This window comes from Lontra canadensis, unplaced genomic scaffold, assembly GCF_010015895.1.
Source record: "Lontra canadensis isolate GAN:19392208 unplaced genomic scaffold, GSC_riverotter_1.0 scaffold104, whole genome shotgun sequence".
Lineage (NCBI taxonomy): Eukaryota > Metazoa > Chordata > Mammalia > Carnivora > Mustelidae > Lontra > Lontra canadensis.
In genome coordinates, this window is record NW_022631098.1 from 5,217,243 (window position 1) to 5,237,853 (window position 20,611).

Consider the following 20,611-nt stretch of genomic DNA (forward strand, 5'->3'; position numbering starts at 1 on the left):
CAGGAAGCCTACTTTCTCCTCTTTCTGCCTGCCTCTCTGCTTACTTGTGATATGTCAAATAAATGAATAAAATCTTAAAAAAATATTTCTTTTTTATAATTTGAGAGAGAGAAAGAGCAAGAGAGCACAAGCAGGGTAAAGGGTAGAGGGAGAAGCAGCCTTCCAGCCAAGCAGGGAGCTCAATGCAGGACTTGATTCCAGAACTCCAGGATCATGACCTGAGCCAAAGGCAGACACCCAACTGACTGAGCCACCAATGTACCCAGAAAGCTAAGAAAATACTTAAAAACATCTTTGTGAACTGTGGTAAAGAAGGATTTCTTTTAGGGAGACCCAAAACCCACCAACCATTAAGTGAAAAACTAATTGACTTGACTTTAACAAAATTAAAGGTTTCTGTTCAACAAAAGATTTCTAGTATCTAAAACCTACAAGGGGTTACTACTGAGAACTTCTACAAATCAGAGGAGAAACCCAGAAAAACCAGTTGAAAAACAGCCAAACAATGTGAACAGGTCAATCATAGAAAAGAACGAATGAATGACAAAAATGCTGCACCTCACAAGTAACCAAGGAAGGGCAATTAAAATGAGAAACATTTCACATACATGAGAACCGCAAAAATTAGCAAGTCAGAACATCAAGTGCTCAGGAGATGTGCAGTGGCTGAAATATAGAACATTGCTGCAGAAGTGTGAAGTTCGATAGCCACTCTGGGAGGAACCTGGCAATAGAAATTAAGTACCCTCTCTACACACACATACACGGATCCCACTGAATATATCCTCCAGAGAAACCACAAACACAGATCTCACTGAATATTCAGAGAAACTGAAAACCAGATCCATAGGGAGATAAAACCAAGGTATTCCTATTTAGGGTGGCAAAAAGTTGGAAACCATCACTAGGGGTGCCAATTATTACCAGACACTCTTTTAGCAACAATCCACCCTCTCTACTGGGCATGATGATGCTGGGACTGGGACTCGGTAACTCTTAATTCTTCCTTGTCAAGTGGCTTCCTACTGGATTCCATTGGTAGAACTTACCAGGAAAGAGACTGTACAGAAGAACAAGGGAAATCTTCATTCCTGTTCTGCTTCCTGTTCATGTAGTTGATGTAAGAGAAGAGTGATAGGAGATGAAGGATTCTGCTGAACATGTCAAACTGGAAGTGACAGTGGATACCCAAGAGGACATAAAAGGCTTAAGCATTGCATATGGTCATTTCTCTACTAAGACCTCTCCCCTACACCTCTCCTCTGCTAAGTTCTAAAAACCAGAAATTAACTATTAGGTAGGGAAGGGAAAGACAGTTCTATCACTTTCTAAGGTGCTATCTTTCTTACCAGTCTAAAATGCATACGCAATTGTGTCTCTCCTCTAAAACCTCTGGATGGCTTCAGAAAGTCCTTGGGGGTATAAAAGTCTAACTGCTTACTAGAACCTACCAGGTGTTGTATAAATCTGGCCTCCTCCTACCTTTCAGTATCACAAAACCCACTCCACCACTCACTGTCTCTTCCAAGCATCAAGCCTATTTATACAACAAGGCCATACTGGCCCTCTTCCCAGCCTCATGGCTTTCTTCCCTCATCCCCATCCTTCCTTTACCTAGAAGACTCCTACTCACCCTCTAGTTCTCTCAGAGATTTCTGCTTCATGGAAGATGGATTAGCCATACTTTTCCCTTTTCCTCCTGCTCTATAAAACCAACAACTCTGGACATTATAGGTGAGGTAAACCTGTGACAATTCAAGGTAGAGAGAAAGCAGCAGACTGCCTAGGGATTTTGAGACTAGAGGGAAAACAATGTTAAGTTCCCTGGGTTTTCTTTCACCTTCTGTATTCCAGAATTAGAACTAAAGAAGTTGGCAGCTAGAAATGCAAATGAGCACAAACACCAACCAAAGCCTGGTCAATCTTGCCAAAAGGCCGAGAAAGAGGTAGCCTAACAAGACAGAAAACCTTCAGACAATAATCACTCTATTCCAGCAAAGCACTCCTGAAAGAAGGGGGAAAAAAAAAAAAAAAAAAAAAAAAAGAGCTTAACTCCCACCCATGCCATCAAAGGTCCAGTAGGAAGCCAGGACTGTCAGTGGAGACCACTTGGATAATTCTTGACTTCACCTCCTCACCCCACCCTAACAGTAATGAAGTACCCTTCCCTGCCCATAGGAGTGAAGGCCAAGTGAGGAACCTCAACTTGTACCCCCACCTGGCAGTAACAAAGGTGGAGAACACCCTCCTTTCTCCTGCTAGAGTAGGATCAAGAGCAGCCAGACAAAACAGAAGGCTTCAAAAAGACCCAAAGATGCAGAGGAAGCATGCTGGGCCCATGAATAAGATCCAGAGTCTCATAATCCCACAAATGTCCACATTTCAACTGAAAATTACCTGGAGACTCTCAAACTGAATAGTTGAAAATAGTCAATCTGCAGATACTAACAAGATGAGACAAAAGTTAGAATTATCTGACGAATTTTTAAAGGAGCTGTTGTAAAAATGCTTCAATGAGCAATTAAGAACAGACCGGAAACACGAAATACAAAGTTCCAGTAAAGCAACAGAATATATAAAAGAAAAACCAAATGCAAATTTTAAAACTGAAAAAATACAACAATCAAGATAAAAGCTCAACAGAGGGCGCCTGGGTGGCTCGGTGGATTAAAGCCTCTGCCTTCAGATCAGGTCATGATCCTAGGGTCCTGGGATCGAGCCCCGCATCAGGGGAGCCTGCTTCCCTTCCTTTCTCTCTGCCTGCCTCTCTGCCTACTTGTGGTTCCTGTCAAATAAATAAATAAAATCTTTAAGAAATAAAAAAATAAAAGCTCAACAGATAGACTCAAGAGCAGATTGGAAGGGAGAGAGGAAATAATCAGTGAACTAGAAGATTAGAAATTGCTCAATCAACATAGAAAATATTTACAAAATAGGGCCTCAGAGATCTGTGGGACTATAATTAAACATCTAACATTGACATCGTTGGACTCTCAGAGACAAGAAACAGGGCAGAGCTGACAAAGTATTCAGAAAAATAACAGCTAAAATCTTCCCAAATTTGGCAAAAGACATAAGCCTGAAGATTCAAGAAGGTTAGTAAATTCCAAACAGCATAAACCCATAGATATCCATGCCAAGACCCACTACAGTCAAATTTCTAAAAGGTAATCAGGTTAGGTCTCCATTAGCTCCTAATTATCCTTCAGCACTGTTAAAATTAGGATCTCCTGGGGCACCTGGGTGGCTCAGTGGGTTAAAGCCTCTGCCTTTGGCTCAGGTCATGATCCCAGGGTCCTGGGATCAAGCCCCACATCGGGATCTCTGCTCAGCAGGGAGCCTGCTTCCTTCCCCTCTCTCTCTCTGCCTGCCTCTCTGCCTACTTGTGATCTCTGTCAAATAAATAAATAAAATCTTAAAAAAAAAAAATCTAGGATCTCCTAATAGGCTGTCTTATTGCACACTGTCCTTTTCGTCCATAAGACCCATTGCATTTATAATTACTTGTTCAATATTCAATCTTCCCCACTAACCTATAAATTCATGAGGGCAGGGATTTGGCCACTGTTACATCCAAAGCACTCAAAGTGCCTACCAGACAAAATTTTGTCCATTAGTTTATATCCCAAGTATATAAAAAACTTCTACAATTCAACACAAAGGAAAAAAAAAAATCCAATTTAAAAAATGGACAAGGTCAGGGCACCTGGGTGGCTCAGTTGGTCAAGCAGCCAACTCTTGATTTCAGCTCAGGTTATGATCTCAGGGTCCTAGGATCAAGCCCTACATTGGGATCCTAGCTCAGCTGGGAGTCTGCTTCAGGATTCTCTCCCCCTCTCCCTCTGCCCCTACCCCTGTGTGTGCTCTCTAAAATAAATCTTTAAAAACAAATGGACAGGGCACCTGGGTGGCTCAGTGGGTTAAGCCACTGCCTTCGGCTCAGGTCATGATCTCGGGGTCCTGGGATCGAGTCCCGCATCGGGCTCTCTGCTCTGCAGGGAGTCTGCTTCTCTCTCTCTCTCTCTCTCTCTCTGCCTGCCTCTCCGTCTACTTGTGATCTTTCTCTGTCAAATAAATAAATAAAAATCTTAAAAAAAAAAAAATTTAAAAAAATTAAAAAATTAAAAAATAAAAAAAATAAAAACAAATGGACAGAAGACATGAATAGACATTTCCCCAAAGAGGTCATACATCGGGCCAACACACACATGAAAAGATGCTCAACATCACTTATCAGGGAAACACAAATGAAAACCACAATGAGGTATCACCTCACCTCTGTCAGAATGGTCAAAATCACAAGAAACAAGTGTTGGTCCGGATGTGGAGTAAAAGGAACTCATGTGCACTGCTTGGTGCAAGCTGGTGCAGCCACTCAAAGACCTGGAAGTTTCCTCAAAAAATTAAAAATAGAACTACCACAGGATCCAATAATTGCACTACTGGGTATTTACCCAAAGAAAACAAGAACACTAAACTAGAAGGATATATGCACCTCTGTGTTTACTGCAGCATTGTTTACAATAGCCCAATTATGGAAGCAGCCCAAGGTCCAGGATAGATGAATACAGAGGTTGTATATACATACAATGGAATATTATTTGGCCAAAAAAGAATGAAATCTTGCCATTTGCAAACATGCAAATACCGTATGATTTCACTCATATTTGGAATATATGGAATTTAAGAAACAAAAAAATGATGAAAAAAAGACAAACCAAACAGACTCAACTACAGAAAACAAACTGATGGTTACCAAAGGGACAGGGATGCAGGAACGGATGAAATAGATGGTGGGAATTAAAAATACACTTATCTTGATGAGCACGTAGTAATACATAGCATTGTTGAATCCCTATATTGTACACCAGAAACTAACGTAACACCATGTGTTAAGTATCCTGGAATTAATTTTACGAAGTTGCCCCATTAATGTTTGTTAAATGAACAAATGATTACTCTTCAAAAAGTCCTCTCCTACCTACAAATCTATTTTGTCCTTTTCTGAAAACTGTTCCAGAGACTTCTCTCTTAATCACCTCTAATTGCTTCCAGGTGGCCTGCCCTTACCTTATTAGTCTGAAGAATTCTTGCATGAAATGCAGCTGGCCAGGCATGAAGCAATAGGTAAGCATAGGAGCGAATCGCATAAACTGGGGAATATTCCCAAGTCTGAAACCCCTTCCCATAGATGAGGTAGTGTGTCTGAAAATAAAAAACAGATTCAGGGTTAAATTGGCCAAAAATCCTTGCTAAGCGAATACAGGTGAAGTTTCCAAGCAAAAATATTACTAAGACAAAGGTACACAGATATGCTGAAATTCTCAACAAGATTTGCAATTAATAGATAAGAATCAAACTGATCCAATACTGACTAATATTAGGACATTATAATTTCTCCAAGATTATTGTTTGGTCAATGTCAAAAATTTGAATTTTACCCTCTACTTATTTTTTTCTTAAATACTCATTAGCCAAGGAGTACCTGGGTGGCTCAGTCAGTTAAACATCTACCTTTGGCGCAGATCATAAACCTCATGGTCCTGGGATCAGGAGCCCGAATCAGGCTTCCTGCTTAGCAGGGAGTCTGCTTCTCTCTCTTTTTTTCCTCTCTCCTCCCCCACCACTCATTCTCCCCCTCAAGTAAATAAAATACTCATTAGCCCAGAGAAACTCTAAACCTTAGCATTTTCCTTAAACTACCTATGTTAAGCATTTTTTAATGCAAAATGGGATCAGAATATTTCCCCTCTGAATTCTCTGTAATAGGAAGTCAGCAAACATATATTTATACACATATATATACATATACATGTATAAATCACAAAATAGCAGTACAAGCGTACCATTTAATAACATTTTATTTTAGCAATCAGAAAAAAAGAACCAAGAAAGCTGAAAGAAAGTAGTCACCTCCAAACAATGAGAGACTGTGGACTCTAAGAAACAAACTGAGGGTTTTGGAGGGGAGGGGGTGGGGGTTTGGGTGAGCCTGGTGGTGGGTATGAAGGAGGGCACGTATTGCATGGAGCACTCAGTGTGATGCATAAACAACAGATCTTGGAACACTGAAAAAATAAAGTTTAAAAAAAAGAAAAAGAAAGTGGTCACCTCTAGGGACTAGGATTTGGCTATGAGAAGTAGAACAGAGAGTTACGGTTTTCCCTTTAAGTTTTGTAGTAGTTGGTAACTTTAAAAACTATCTCAAAGTATTATTTTGATTTAAAATAAATTTACAAAAGTTACAGATCACATCTTTTTTGTAAAAAGCCCCATTTTCCCATGGCCTTCAAGGCAGGGAAGCTTAGAATACAAAAGTGTAAATAAAGTTGTTTTACGGGGTGCCTGGGTGGCTCACTGGTTGAAGCCTCCGCCTTCAGTTCAGGTCATGATCCCAGTGTCCTGCTCAGCAGGGAGCCTGCTTCCTCCTCTCTCTCTCTGCCTTCCTCTCTGCCTACTTGTGATCTCTGTCAAATAAATAAATAAAAATCTTAAAAAAAAAAAAAGTTGTTTTACTATCAGCCACAGTTGTATATTATTTGTATCCTGATTGGCAACAAGGTCCCAAGCAGTGAAATCAAGGGGGGAAAAAAAGAATGAAAACTAAAGAAATCACCTACTGGTTCCCAGTAGTTGAAGGTTTCATCACAGTCAGAGATGTTGCTCAGGAGAGCAGCACATAACCTTGCTGAGAGCAGACACTTGAAAGCAGTAGATCCTTCAGGTGCCCAAACTTGTCCTGCTTTGTTCCCAGATAGCCTGCTCAGAAGCAAAGGGAGGATATGTCAGGAAGACCTACTAAGTAGAAGGCGGTTCAGGGCAGAAACGGCAAGAAAGCCAAGGACATCAAAGCACGCTTAGGTAATAAACCTCAGAAGACCTGAATTAATCTTACTTTCCACTTCCTGCTCTTAATGCGTAAGCTCATTCATACACTTTAACTCATTGCCGCGATGACACTCCTTGAAGGCCACAGAGCTCTCCCCTTTTTCTTTCTTCTCTTAACAAGGTCATTACTTTCCACATCTTTAATCATTCCCCCACTTGTTCAAATGCACAGAGGCCTAATTTGTGCAAAGTGCATAACCCCCTCCATTTCCATATGTTGACGGGTCCTTTAATGCGGTCCTAAACCCGCAGTGCCTGGGCTCGGGGAGAGAGACGGTTGCAGGTGCTGGAGGCTGTGGGGCCCCCACTGAAGAATAAGGGGTTAGGACTTTGCAGGCAATGAAGGAAACGGAGGCAGACTGCCGGGAAAGATCTGCTCTTCGCTCTTGCCAGCGTCTCCCGCTGAGGCTCAGCCAACTCAAACCGCACGACACCAGCCCGCTCTGGGCCTGGGCCAGCAGCCTCGGAGCCTCCCTCCAGGCTTTCTTCCCGAGAAACACGGGACGCAGGATGGGGGACCCAGGGCGGGGCGAAGAGCGGACGTGACCCGTCCAGGAAGAGCGCAGGTACCCGGGGGAACCAGGCTGGACCCGCGCTTCCCCGGGAGACCCTCGGGGCCAGCCCCGCGCCGCCCGGCCGCCACGCCCCCGCCGCGCCCGCACACCTACTCTGTCCGCGGCTCCGCGCCGCCCGCTTCACGGCTGCACAGCAGCTCCCGCAGCTTGTCCGCGGCCGAGACCGTGTCCCCGCCGCTGCTCCCGCTCCCCTTCAGGCGCTGACGAGCCCCTCGGCTCGCCATGGCACGCGTGGAGAAGAGGTACAACTCGGCACCCTACGAAAGCGGCGAGCGCGGAGACATAGCTTTGGCTGGCAACGGTGTCCGCCGAGGGACAAAAGACCTTGACATGCGCAGAAAAGACTAAATTATAGTGTTATTGGGCCAATTGGGGTAAATCCCGAAGTAGAGAAGAAATAAGACCTGAGATTTGACCTTCACCACCAGTTATCTCTTCCACACATTTGTAATTCTGGGCATTCCGCCCTCGTTCCCACTCTCTTCCTCCACTCTTCAGCACAAATGGAAAGTGGCTAACCACCTCGACCTCGTGGGCAGAGGTATTTATCCAGTTAAAGATAACAGCACAGCTGCAGAGGAAAGGGGAGGTCCTTGAAAGGCCACTACACCTTGCCCTCTGTCTTTTAGGGAACGGGATAGAGACAGTCTGTAGCTAATTAACTGCTTCAGAGAGACAAAGCTGTAACGGCAGAATATAGAATAAGAAAAATGAAAGCCTGAAGAAATTCTGTGCCACAAATCAACCATACACCTGGCACTGCCATTGCTACTAGCAGTTCGATAAGCATTTTACACACTTTATCCTTTTTAAATGCGATACAACCACCTTGTTCTTATCAATAAATAAACTGAGGACCAAGGTTGCATAGCCAGGAAGTGGTGGAGCCCTGTTCCAGCTCAGGTCTGTCTTATTAGGAAGCCCATGTTTTTCCCACAAGGAGATCAGGAGGAAACACCTGATGTCATACAGGTGCTAGCACACCTCTGACTCCCAGGGTTTATTCATCTGTTCCTGATTCTCTGCCCACTCCCCCAGTCGCAGAGTTCTGTCCCATCCTGTGGAGTTCTGTAGCAGTGGCTGAAACGTTTGTACAGGGAGTGCTGAAATGGGCCTTATAAGAAATGTTAAAAGGACTTATGTAAAGGGGGATGGCAATAAGTAGAAGACAGCTACAGGGCGCCTGGGTGGCTCAGTGGGTTAAGCCGCTGCCTTCGGCTCAGGTCATGATCTCAGGGTCCTGGGATCGAGTCCCACATCGGGCTTTCTGCTCAACAGGGAGCCTGCTTCCCTTCCTCTCTCTCTGCCTGCCTCTCTGCCTACTTGTGATCTCTGTCTGTCAAATAAATAAATAAAATCTTTAAAAAAAAAAAAAAAAAGAAGAAGACAGCTACAGAAGGAAAAAATTTCATGAGTAAAAGCTAACATAAAGGTAGTAATCACTTATAAAGCTAGGATGGAGGTTAAGAGACAAAAGTAGTAAAATCAATTATATCTAAAAGATTAAAGGGACCCACAAAATGAAAAGATGTAAAATAGAACAACATAGACATAAAACGTAAAAGTGAAGTTGTTTTAGGAGGTGTTCAAACTTAAATGACCGTCACCTTAATATACACTGCTATACACTAGAATGTTATTTAGAGGGAGTCATGAACTTGATAGGATCCCAGATTATTATTTTGTGCTAAAAATTCACAAATACTGGGGCACCTGGGTGGCTCAGTCGTTAAGCCTCTGCCTTCGGCTCAGGTCATGATCCCAGAGTCCTGGAATCAAGCCCCGAATCGGGCTCTCTCCTCAGCAGGAAGCCTGCTTCTCCCTCTCCCACTCCCCCTGCTTGTGTTCCCTATCTGGCTGTGTCTCTCTCTGTCAAATAATAAATAAAATCTTTTTTTTAAGATTTTATTTATTTATTTGACAGAGAGAGATCACAAGTAGGCAGAGAGGCAGGCAGAGAGAGAAAGGAGGAAGCAGGCTCTCCGCGGAGCAGAGAGCCCGATGCAGGGCTCGATCCCAGAACCCTGGGATCATGACCTGAGTCAAAGGCAGAGGCCTTAACCCACTGAGCCACCCAGGCACACCTAAATAAAATCCTTTTTTTAAAAATTCACAAATATTGAAAATTGCTCAATTCCTATAGGCAATTATTAGGTACCAAGTTCAGACATCCCAACCTAGCCCTATCTCCTACAGACATCCCTTTTTCATTCCCCTTCTCATTTCACTCTCATGCAGGCCCCTCCCTGCCTCTAGTTAGGAGTACTACATTAGCATCCTTACAGAGGTCCCTCATCTCAAATTCATCCTACGCAACACTGTCCATTTAATTTTCAAAAGCACTACTCTGGGGATGCCTGGGTGGCTCAGTTGGTTAAACCTCTGCCTTCAGCTCAGGTCATGATCCCAGTCCTGGCATGGAGTCCCACATCGGGCTCCTTGCTCAGCAGGGAGCCTGCTTCTCTCTCCACCTCTGCCCGCCACTCTGCCTGCTTGTGTGCTTGCACTCTCTCTCGCTCTCTCTGATGAATAAATAAAATCTTTTTAAAAAATTTTTTAAAAAGCACTACTCTGTATTGCCTCCTTAATCAAAAATCACCAGTTCTCCCATTGCCTGCCAAATGAAGTACAAAATCTGTATTCTAGCATTGTCTTTCATCCGCTAAATCCAGCCCTAACCTACTTTTCTAATCTTATCTCCACCACTTTCCTATACACATTTACATTCCAACTAACTAGCCTGAAAAGTGCCCCAATGCTCCTTTATCTATAACTCTGCCTGGAATGGACGTCCTCCTTGCCTGACAATCCTCCCATCCTAGCACTGTCCTTATTTTAAGATCTAGCTCAAACGCTACCTTGTCCATGTACTAGGCACCACTAGGGATAGAAGAAAGCTATACATCAGGGATGCCTGGGTGGCTCTGCAGGTTAATGTCTGATAGGTGTTTTTGGCTCAGGTTCGTGAGATGGAGCTCCACATTGGGCTCAGCCCTGGGCGCGGAGCCTACTTAAGATTCTCTCTCTCCCTCTGCCTCTGCAACACCCCCAATGCCTGCCCAGTGTGTGTGTGCGCGCGCGCGTGTGTGTACTCTCTAATAAAAATTAAAACAAATACAATATAAATCACATTGCCTGCCCGCAATTAGCTTATAGTCTGGGTAGAAAGACAAGCAATAAATGTGTTCATAAGAGGTCCCTTGATTCTTTACCCTACTCCCCAAAATGTTATGCCAATTTTCCCATCCTCGTTAATGATACTTCTGTTCTTCCAGGTCAAAAAACACAGTCAGTCCTGCTTGATTCCTGTTTCTTTAGCCCCACACCCTTTATCCATACACATATATTCCATCAGCAAAACCTTTTAAATATTACCCAGCCCAACAACATCTTACCATCCTGGTCCAGGTCACCATTACGGCTCACTGGCATTACCGTAATTACCTCCGAGTTTGTATCTTTGCTTCCATTCTTGCCTCTACATGCTCTTCTCCAAATACAAGAACAAATAAGACAGTTACTTCCTCCCAAGAGTTTACAATATAATTCCAATCTGCAGAGCCTAACTATTCATTAACAGGAACATACATTAATTAACATTAGAGGACTCCATTCTGTGGAGTCCTGGGCTGAGCCAATCTCCCAGTGTCTCTGAGAGATGCTTACAACAGAAGCCTCCAGCATCTAGGAAACCAAAGTTTAATCACAGCGGAGAGGTTACTCGTGAAGACTGTGAAGAAGTAACAATGGGAGAAGGAACATGGGCTTTAGAGTCAGACAAACCCAAGTGTGAACTCTAAATCTGACATTAATTAGTTCCATGACTTCAACAGTAATCACCCATGGAATAAATGTTATCATGATGATACCAATACCAATTATCGAGCACTTTCAACTTACCCAAGCTAATAAATATTGGTCTGACTCCAAAAACCACTCTCGTAAGTTGACTTAGTGAGATAATACATATTGGGTTAAAGAAGAGGAATTGGCAGTAGGGAAAAAATATAAATATGACACTGAAGTTCAATTGCATCTTCACGAATAAAGCATCTAAAGTACAAGATACTGTTTTGTTAGTTTTCCTAGTCATGACTCAGGAAAATACGGTACAACATCAAAGGTCACCAATCACATTATAGTCTATGAGTTTAAGTGATAGAGCCCCAAGTTTCTTTAGCATCAACCAACATTGGCTAGAGTCACAAGGTAAAGATTTCACAAAAAAACACAGTCCAGAAAGGACTACAAGTTACAAATTGGTCTTTTCTTTTTAAGATTTTATTTGAGAGAGAGAGAAAGTGCACACAAGCAGGGGGGATGGGCAGAGGGAGAGAGAAGCAGACTCCCTGCTGAGCAGGGAGCCCGATGCAGGGCTCCATCCCAGGACCCTGAGACGATGACCTGAGCCGAAGGCAGAGGCTTAACCGACTTAGCCACCCAGGCACCCCCAAATTGGTCTTTTTCATCTGCACCTGCACCCATACCCACACGGTAAATTTACTAGTAAATTTAGTAAATTTACTAAACTACCGAGGTGTTACATGTAGCCTTTGCTGAATCTCCTTCCTAAACTGGGACTGCATTGATGCCACCTGCTGCTGGGTGAGGGCCTTGTCACATGTCTGGTAAGTCAGTCTATAGCAGAGACTGACCTGTTGAGTCTCTGGATGCTGGAAACTACTAAGGAATTGTATGGATATGACAGTGTCCTGGGACACTGCTCGGGCCACTGTGTGAAACTCTAGCTCATCAAATTCTTTCTTCTCATCTAACCAAAAACTAATATCATGCACATAGCATGGGGGATACAGGGAATAGCTTTTAAAGGATTCTATTTTCCCAGGAACAAAATGCTTCAGGAAACGGTGGTCAAAGGTCCACAACATCCTCCAGTCAGAGATACCCCAGACAAGCATGGCTAGTAGGTCCAAGTTCACAGACACAAACATAAAACACTGGTCCTTGTGTACAATGCTTGTAGCAGATGTAGCGACAGACCCAATAATCAGATCCTTGGCACAATCTGAGCCAAAATTATGAGACTTCACATTAATAATATAATCGTTTCCATTTGGTTGAAAGACAAATTCCACTGAACTGCTCAGCTTAGAGCCCTCCAACAATGTCTGGTTCAGAAGGCTATCGAGAGTGCCCTTCAGGTGATCCAGTAGTGACTGAAGATAACTATCCTTCAGATTTTTATTAAACCCAAGGATAAATAAAGTCTCATGGAATGCCGGCACTGTGAAAGGCGAGATGTGGCACTTCCGAAAGACAGGTCCGCTGAGAACGTGCAGGGAACCTGGGAGGAAGTCTGGTGCTTGGATGACAGCCTGAACATGAACTAGGAGAGAAGTTCTAAGGCAGACCTGGGTTTGGCCACAGATTTCTTCATGAGCTTCTTGCTTCCTGTCTCTTCCAGAATCCTTGAGAAGGCTAAATTCTGAAAATAACTCCAGGAAGTCCTCCATGTCTCGTGTTGTCCCACTAGCCAGGGACTCAGAATTTGAGTTATCTTCACAGAGACTAATCCAAAAGGCAGCGGACAAACTGTCACAGTTCCAGGAAGTGAGAACACGAGGGCTTCCCTCTGGCAGCGAAGGGAGGGAACACTGCAGCCTCTTCAGAGGGAAAGCTTTGCCCAATTCAGCAATGAGTTTCTCATTAATGGTTTTGATAGGATGACATGAGGGCGCTGCTAGGAAATCTCTGTTTAAACACACACAAAAATAACTTTTTAACTTCAAATAATAAATGATTATAATGGATCTAGAATGAAAAGCGCAAAGAATATAGGAAAGAATTTTCCTTAAAATGATCCTAAAAGCGAATTTTAAAAATTACCTACAAGAAACAGATATCATGTGTTTCAGAACTCTGACAGCCACCATTTGTAGGACATAACAGGCAAATTTTAATTCTAAAAAAGCTTGTGTAAGGCCAGACTGACAAGTATTCATAGCACCAACATCATTAACAATTGATATAGCATCCATTCAATACACGGTTGGCATCAAGCCAATCAGGATGCAGCTAGAGATAGAAGTAATTTCTGGTAAAACAGCAGGTTACCTGTTCAACTTTCCTACAAGTGCTTCTGGTTCTGGAAAGGAAAACCACCGGTCACCCAGTCTGATCCTGAAGATTCTGGGTTGTGAACTTTCAAAGGGTAAGCTCCGGGTGAAGATATGGTTCAAAGCGCCTTCTACATGAAAGGGCTTATCTTGACTCCTGGCAAAAGAGTCACCAAGTATGGAGTCTGTCATTTTCTTAATTAATTAATTTATTGTCATTATTTTTAAAAGCAAGTATTTTTAGAGACCAAAGCAGGCAATTGGTAGGGGAAAGTTGGCCTAAGATTTTTTTCATTATTAGTATAAGAGATGAAAAAGGCTTAAATGTCTGTTATTACTCACCTATATCCAGTGCACTTGTACCCTGGCACAGCCTCACAGCCGAAGGGCTGCACGTCACTTAAAATGAATCCCCCCAGAGCTGCCATGGCAACCACTTGCCAGCTGTTGTGCCATTCTCTCCTGGGCTTATCAGCAGGAGTCCCACCTTGTCCTCTGCACAACGCCACATGGACTTCGCCTTCATTTGCAAGAACATCCTTACAGCTAACAGGGAGAGGAGCACATTAGTGGTTTATCAGAAATAAGTTGAAGTTACCATAAGAAGAAAATTGTATATACCTACTTCGGCTGTGAAATAATTAAAATCCAATCGTATCTATTTACAAAGGCCTATAGATTTCAAACAGGCAGAGGAAGAAGTAAGAATGTAAATTCTGTGTTCAAAACTCATAACTGATACTAGTGGCTGACCAGGGTATTATCTGGCTTTGTAACTTCATTGTTCATCTAATGTCATAGAAAGGTCAGTGTCTGCCAAGTTCCTATACATGATTCACTGACTGGGCTGTTCTTCCCAGTCTAGAAAGCTGATCTTTTCACTCCTTTCCTATTAAAATTCTGTATTTCAAATACTAACTTAAAACCTTGGCTGTGTGAAAAGTTTCTTGACAACTATGGCCTCTAGAGACCTCCAAGAGTACCACGTGTTTTGGTATAATAGTGGAAACCACTGGGTTGGTTTGTTTTGGTTTTTTAAGATTTTATTTCTTCATTTGACAGAGAGAGACACAGCGAGAGAGGGAACACAAGCAAGGGGAGTGGGAGAGGGAGAAGCAGGGTCTCCACTGAGCAGGGAGCCCCATGTGGGGCTGGATCCTGGGACCATGACCTGAGCAGAAGGCAGATGCCCAACGACTGGGCGACCCAGGTGTCCCTAAAGCACTCTTTTAAGTTCACATTAATTTGAGGTAGTTACTGTAAATATCCTCAGTTTATGGATAAAGAAGCAAAAGCAAGTAAGGACCAAATAAGCTTACCCCAAATCACACAACTATAAGTGGTGGGTGGGGATTTTGAATCCATGCTTTTAGCCATGAGATTATTCTGGCTACCATTATTCTGCATGATCCCAAATAGGTGAGTGATCCTTCTTTAACACGCCCAAAAGCTTACACACTATTTGTACTTTTATTTAACATTTAGGGTTCCATGTCTGCCTTCCCAACTAGATTGTGGGTTCCTCTGGAGCTTCACAGGCTCTCTCAACCTATCATAGTAACTTAAACACGTATGCCTTATTTCCCAGACTAAAATGTGTGAGTGCAGTAACTATGCAAGGTCCATCTTAAACATTTTACTTGTGAGTGGTCTCATTTCCTCACCTCTGGAAAAACTTGGCAAGCAGTTCCCGGTTCTTAGCTACTCCAGCTTTTCGTCCACAGTGCGGAAAATTAAAATAAATTCGATCAAACTCCCTATGCTGCGGTTTGAAGGCATCTGCCAGCTGGGTGCAGTCCACACCAAAACGCACCTCAGTACCTGGCACGAAATATAGACAGATGGGTGTCTCAAAACCTGAATCCCTCCCTAACTTGGACGTGCAAGACAACCCCGGTCCAAGCCCACAGCCGGTTTTCAGGGAACCGGACGCTCAAAAGCAACCTACACTTCCCCTCCCTTTCCAGTTCGGGCCGAGCCAGCAGCGGGGCGGGGCGGGGGGCTGCAGCGCGGAGGGGTTGGCCTCGCTACCTCGCTCGCGCAGGCGCCGCAGATTCTCCCGGGCCACCGGATTCCCGGCCACGTCGGCGGAGCGCTGGAGGCAGGTGGCGGTTACACGGGTGCTCGCATCCAGGGTCTCGCTCAGAGCGGCGGCGAAGGAGAAATTACCCTCCCCAACCAACAGGAGGCGCCGAGGGGCCATGGCCTCACCCAGCTCCTCGCTCGCGTCCTCGGAGGCGCCAGTTTCTTACGTCACTTCCTCCGTGGGGGACCCTGCGGGCCTCTTCTTCCTGCGTCGCTGATTGATGATGCACCGACAGCGTCCAGTTGTCTTGAGAAACTGGTGCCGCGGCTTCAGAGGGGGAAATAGGCATGAGAGCGAATGCGAGACATCGATCACTCTGTCCCCTCACTCCTTCACACCTTCAGGAGTGTTAAAATAAACGCCTTTTTGCCCGACGACTGCCGCGAGCGATTTCGTCACACCTGCATGAGGTCACAAGCGGTCACTACCGCACAGGGACAGACCCCGGGAGAGGCGAGTTCTGAGTGAAAGGAACAGGGCGGGGCTGAAGTCGAGAGGTTGGGCTGTGTCCTGCTTGTTGCTGTCACAGAGGGTAGCCTCCTCGCGTCTGAAATGGCTACTGTCCATTGTCCCTGCTGCTCGGGATTTCTCCAGGTGCTTCTATCTCCTGCCTTTTATTCATTCAGGAAATATTGAGTGCCCGTTGTGTGTGAGGCCACTGTGAGGGCGGCTAAGTACATGGATGAATAAGATGTGGCCTGAACTTAAAGTGTGATGGAGATTGCACAGCAAAAGAGGCAATTCTGGCACAACGGGATGTGGTGCTATGAGGAGTCATTCAGGGTGCTGTAGGGCACAGAAGGATTTAGAACCTCACCAACTTCTGGGAGGAAATGGAAAGATTCCCTAAATGAAGTGAACCTGAATTCTGGGGGACTCAGTCACTTAAGAGTCTGCCTTCTGCTCAGGTCATGATCCCAGCGTCCTGGTATGAACTCTGCATCAGGATCCCTGCTCAGCAAGGCGTCTGCTTCTCCCTTCCCTCTGCCTGCTGCTCCCCCTGCTTGTTCTCTCTCTCTCTCTCAAATAAATAAAATCTTAAAAAAAAAAAAAAAAAAAAGTCTAAGGGGGAAAGGGAGTGTACACCTGACCTGGGTAAAGATAAGTGAAGAGGCAGGAGGAACAGTATTTGCAAATGCTTGATGGAGAAACAGAAGAGTTGAGTTTGGCTGAAATGTAGTTGGAGAGTGGGTAACAGAGGAGAATGAAGACTTAAGACTTAAGGAAGACTTAAGCAGACTTAAGACTTAAGCGGGAGCCAGGTCATATAGAACATCGTAAGCCATTTTAACAGCCTGAGTCTTACTGTAACAGTGGCCAGCTTTTAAATAGGAAGATAACAATTAGATTTTCATTTTCACACTATTCTTCTTTCCTATAGAAAAAGGATTGGAGAAGACCAAGGCTGATGGCACAGAGATCAGAGAGGCAACTACACCAAGAATGTTGAGAAAAGCTGGTAGTGATCTAAACTGGAAATTGGCCGTGGGGTTGGAGGGTAGTGGTCTAATTCAAAAATCAATAAGACCTAGAGTTTGGATAGACACAAGGCATTGAAAGAGAATTCAGAGTTAAAGATGAGCCTCATGTTTTGGGCTTGGGCAACTGAGTGGATGGTGACGCCTGTCTTTACAGCCCCAAGGAAAGTGTCACCTTGGTCTGCAGTGTGAGTCCTAGGCTTGTCAGACTTTGCGGGAATTACTCTTTAGTCATCATGCTATTTGTTGACATCAGTGCACACATCTCTCTTCACAAAGGTACATGGTATGGGGACTACAGTATTGACTTTGTCCCTACCTGTGGAAAGGTGGCTAGGTTGGTGGTGACTTCCAAATCATGGCCTCCTGGCCATGGTGATCAGTGTGACCTACATTCTTCATTTGCTTGGAGAACGGGAAGGCCAAGTTTGGTGATACCTCTTCCTTTAAAGAAAATGGAACAGCTGAATAATACTTTCTGTCACTTTCCTACAAATTCTTCAAACAACACAAGTCACTCAGCATCAAAATGTTCTTCTCCAGTGAAGGTATTGTCTTGCCCTCAAGCCAAGGGAGCACAGACATTTTTGGCCCAAAATAAAAATGGCTAGGCTTTTGATTCCTTACAAATGATTGAAATTCAGACATTGGTCACCTGATCTGTGCAAAGCACCATTGATTGGGAGAGCTGGCAGAAGGAGAGGGTATGATAATAAGACCAGGGCCTGTCCTCAAGGGATGTACAGTTCAACGTAGGAGATTCAACACGTACTTGAAGAATTCTAACATATAATAGAAAGCTAAAGGTATAAAGATTCCATGCTGTGTGAGACAAAGGAAAGAAGTTAACTTGGAAGATACCATGTAAGAAGTGGCATTTGAGCTGAGTCCAGAAAGAAGGAAACTCGTTTATTGACCCTTTGTTGTGTTATCTACTTATCCAACTTTCACATTTCCCTATTCTCTTTGACTATAGCAATATCCTTAGTCCTTAAACTCCTACATCTCAAAATTTCCTGAACATACAACTAGTTTTCCATATAGTATTGGGGATACTGAAGGTTTTCCTGTCTTTTGGGGGGTGGCATTTAATGTACATAGCCATGTGCTACTTTTGATTGAGTAGATCAAAGGATTCATGGGCCAGGGGAGAAGAAACAGAACCACTATTATATTGGGAAGAAAGCCTAGATCCTTAGTAAGATGGGCTTATGTTATACTTGGCCAAGGGTGAGAAAGGGATGAATGCCTTTTCTGTTCCTAGTTTTTGCAACTAGCTTTTCTGTTCTCACCTTTTTGCAGAGACAGCACCTTGCCTATTTCCTAGCAAACCCACACTATGGCAGCCTCATTAATGCAGATGGCCATGCAGAAGTATGGACAGATTGGAATGATACATCCAAGTTTTTCCAGTATGGATGGAGATGTACCACTAATGAGAATGCCTATTCAAACTGTACCCTGATGGGAAACTGGAATCAGGAAAGATATGACCTAAGGAATATTGTGAAGCCCAAACCCTTGCCTTCCCAGGTAATCTAACGTTCTCTTCTGTTTCCTTCCCTTAGCAAAAGAAATGCCACTGGCCATTTTAGAGGTAGGAATCTAATAACTTCCATGCTGAGACCTCTTGGGCTTCTCTGTTCAGTGAGGTGGTTGGGGGTGGACAGCAGTCTTTAGCTAGACTGGCTGTCTTATTTTACTATCAAGTAGAATAGCAAAGTAGTAAAAGTATGAGCAGTACCCTTTTACATATATGTCTTCTTACTCAGGCTGCCTACCTAGACTTGTAATTTATCTGCATTTTGCCCTTAAGTGTCTCCTAACAAACAAGTAAACAAAGGATATGAAAGTTAATAGACTGTAGACTAACAACATATAGACCTCTAGTTAATCCAAAATATGACAGAGTCTGTTAAAATTCATGTCATTGTGTCCTTTATGTCCCAACATTAAGTGTAGACTCCTATATTTTTAACTGATTACTTTTTCTTTCCAGTTTGGACACTACTTTGAAACAACATATGATACGAGCTACAACAACAAAATGCCACTTTCAACTCATAGTAGGTGGATTGTTCTTTTCAATCTTTATATTCTCAAGACATAGCTCAGTGCCTGGAACATGGAAGGAGCTCAAATAGAAGTAAACTGAATGAGTGAATAAGTAAATGATTTTTCTCTTTTTTTAAAGATTTTATTTATTTATTTGACAGAGAGAGCATGTGCACATGCAGGGGGAGCGGCAGGCAGGGGGAGAGGGAGAAGAACCTTCCCCACAGAGCAGGGAGCCCAATGCAGGAGTTGATCCCAAGACCCAGGGATCGTGACCTGAACCAAAGGCAGACCCTTAACCAACTGAGCCCCTGGTGCCCCTGATTCTTCTTTCTCAATTTTTACAGGACTCACTAGACTTGGAAATTTTACCTCAGAAATAAGAGCAAGACCAGTTACTAAGGGTCCTTGTTCTTGACTGATTCCACTTGTCTTTCCTTCTCTTCTCTTCTCTCTTTCCTCAGGATTTAAGAGAGAGCCTCACTGGTTTCCAGGACATCAACCGGAACTGGATCCTCCTCGGTACAAATGCACAGAAAAGTCAACTTACATGACCAGCTACTCAGAGCCTCAAACTGGGCATCACTCCGCATGTATGTGGAATCGTAGTAACTGCCAATTTCAGGGTCCACGGTTCTAAGAAAGAATAAGAAGCTTCATTTTTCCAGAGTAAATTGTAGGAGGGAGCACATTCTAAGCACAATTAAGAATCTAGCTGACTATAACAGTTTCACTCTCTGAATAAAGAAAGCACAGAAAAATATTCCCTACCCTCTTTTTTTTTTTAATCAAGACTTAAATGTCAGATTTAAGTTAATATCTGCTCTTAGTTCTACATTACAAGGTTATAGTAGGAGGAGATTAAAAAGAATTAGTTCAAATCTGCTACTACTTTGCCCCTCCCTACCTTCCATCCAAGGTGGAACTCCAAAATCCAGTGTGAGTTCGGTTATCATTGGCTAGGTGCTTCCTGGGTGTGAGCCTGGCAGTCACAGTCAGATATTGTAACTCTTTTGTGACCTTAATGAACATGCCCTCCTAGGACAAAAAAAAAAAAAGAGAAAAATAAGTTTTTATAATTATTATAGTGGATTTAAAACATAAAATTAGAGTAATATAATGAATTCCCATATACCACTATACACCTTCAACAATTTATGATTGATCTTAACTATCCCTACATAATTTCTCTATTTCTTTAATTAATTTTGGAGCAGATCTCAGATGTTAAACCCTTTCTTCTATAAAGATTTCAGTATATATCTTAAAAAGGGAAGGACTGTCAATTTTTTATTCGCCCACAAAGACCATCAAGGAAACCTGTTTATCAAACAAAACTGAGTTATTAAACCTGTAGCAAGGAAGCACATCAACTTAATAAGATCTTGGTGAGAATTCAGAAGGGGGATGTTGGGGCGCCTGGCTGACTCAGTGGTTAAGCGTCTGCCTTCA

General features: G+C 43.4%; 3 protein-coding genes across 5 annotated transcripts in view; 1 reads left to right on the top strand and 2 right to left on the bottom strand.

Moving 5' to 3' along the window:
• ALG9 (ALG9 alpha-1,2-mannosyltransferase) overlaps positions 1–7,792 on the bottom strand; it is a 95,719-nt gene extending 87,927 nt beyond the window's left edge. Inside the window, exons 1-3 of one of the 2 annotated variants that reach the window (XM_032838438.1) lie at positions 7,557–7,792; positions 6,621–6,759; positions 5,071–5,205 (exon numbers count right to left, since the gene is read on the bottom strand). In XM_032838438.1, coding sequence (XP_032694329.1) covers positions 5,071–5,205; positions 6,621–6,759; positions 7,557–7,687 — 405 coding nt within the window. In that variant the 5' untranslated portion in view covers positions 7,688–7,792. Of the gene's footprint in view, positions 1–5,070; positions 5,206–6,620; positions 6,760–7,552 lie in introns of both variants that reach the window. The other variant, XM_032838439.1, reaches the window with a different exon arrangement.
• A 4,050-nt stretch (positions 7,793–11,842) lies between these two features.
• Positions 11,843–15,777, bottom strand: FDXACB1 (ferredoxin-fold anticodon binding domain containing 1). Its single transcript, XM_032838437.1, has 5 exons — positions 15,572–15,777; positions 15,205–15,361; positions 13,883–14,086; positions 13,539–13,697; positions 11,843–13,175 (listed from the first exon to the last, which is right to left on the bottom strand). Exons 1-5 carry the CDS (start codon positions 15,741–15,743, stop codon positions 11,993–11,995), a joined length of 1,875 nt encoding a protein of 624 aa, XP_032694328.1. The 5' UTR covers positions 15,744–15,777; the 3' UTR covers positions 11,843–11,992.
• A 122-nt stretch (positions 15,778–15,899) lies between these two features.
• On the top strand, positions 15,900–19,922 carry CUNH11orf1 (chromosome unknown C11orf1 homolog). 2 transcript variants are annotated; one of them, XM_032838441.1, is made up of 4 exons: positions 15,900–16,079; positions 18,407–18,637; positions 19,104–19,170; positions 19,624–19,922. In XM_032838441.1, exons 1-4 carry the CDS (start codon positions 15,924–15,926, stop codon positions 19,797–19,799), a joined length of 630 nt encoding a protein of 209 aa, XP_032694332.1. In that variant the 5' UTR covers positions 15,900–15,923; the 3' UTR covers positions 19,800–19,922. The 2 variants fall into 2 exon arrangements, with proteins under 2 accessions (XP_032694332.1, XP_032694331.1); XM_032838440.1 differs by lacking the exon at positions 15,900–16,079 and adding an exon at positions 17,159–17,652.
• The last annotated feature ends 689 nt before the right edge of the window (positions 19,923–20,611 follow it).

Coding starts and splice junctions, on each gene's coding strand:
- FDXACB1 (XM_032838437.1), bottom strand. CDS start 15,743: ATGGCCCCTCGGCGCCTCCTGTTGGTTGGGGAGGGTAATTTCTCCTTC. Junction 15,362..15,571: donor GCGGCGCCTGCGCGAGCGAG/GTAGCGAGGCCA, acceptor ATTTCGTGCCAG/GTACTGAGGTGCGTTTTGGT. Junction 13,698..13,882: donor TACAAGTGCACTGGATATAG/GTGAGTAATAAC, acceptor CTCTTTTGCCAG/GAGTCAAGATAAGCCCTTTC.
- CUNH11orf1 (XM_032838440.1), top strand. CDS start 17,341: ATGCTATTTGTTGACATCAGTGCACACATCTCTCTTCACAAAGGTACA. Junction 18,638..19,103: donor CCAAACCCTTGCCTTCCCAG/GTAATCTAACGT, acceptor TTTTCTTTCCAG/TTTGGACACTACTTTGAAAC. Junction 19,171..19,623: donor AATGCCACTTTCAACTCATA/GTAGGTGGATTG, acceptor CTCTTTCCTCAG/GATTTAAGAGAGAGCCTCAC.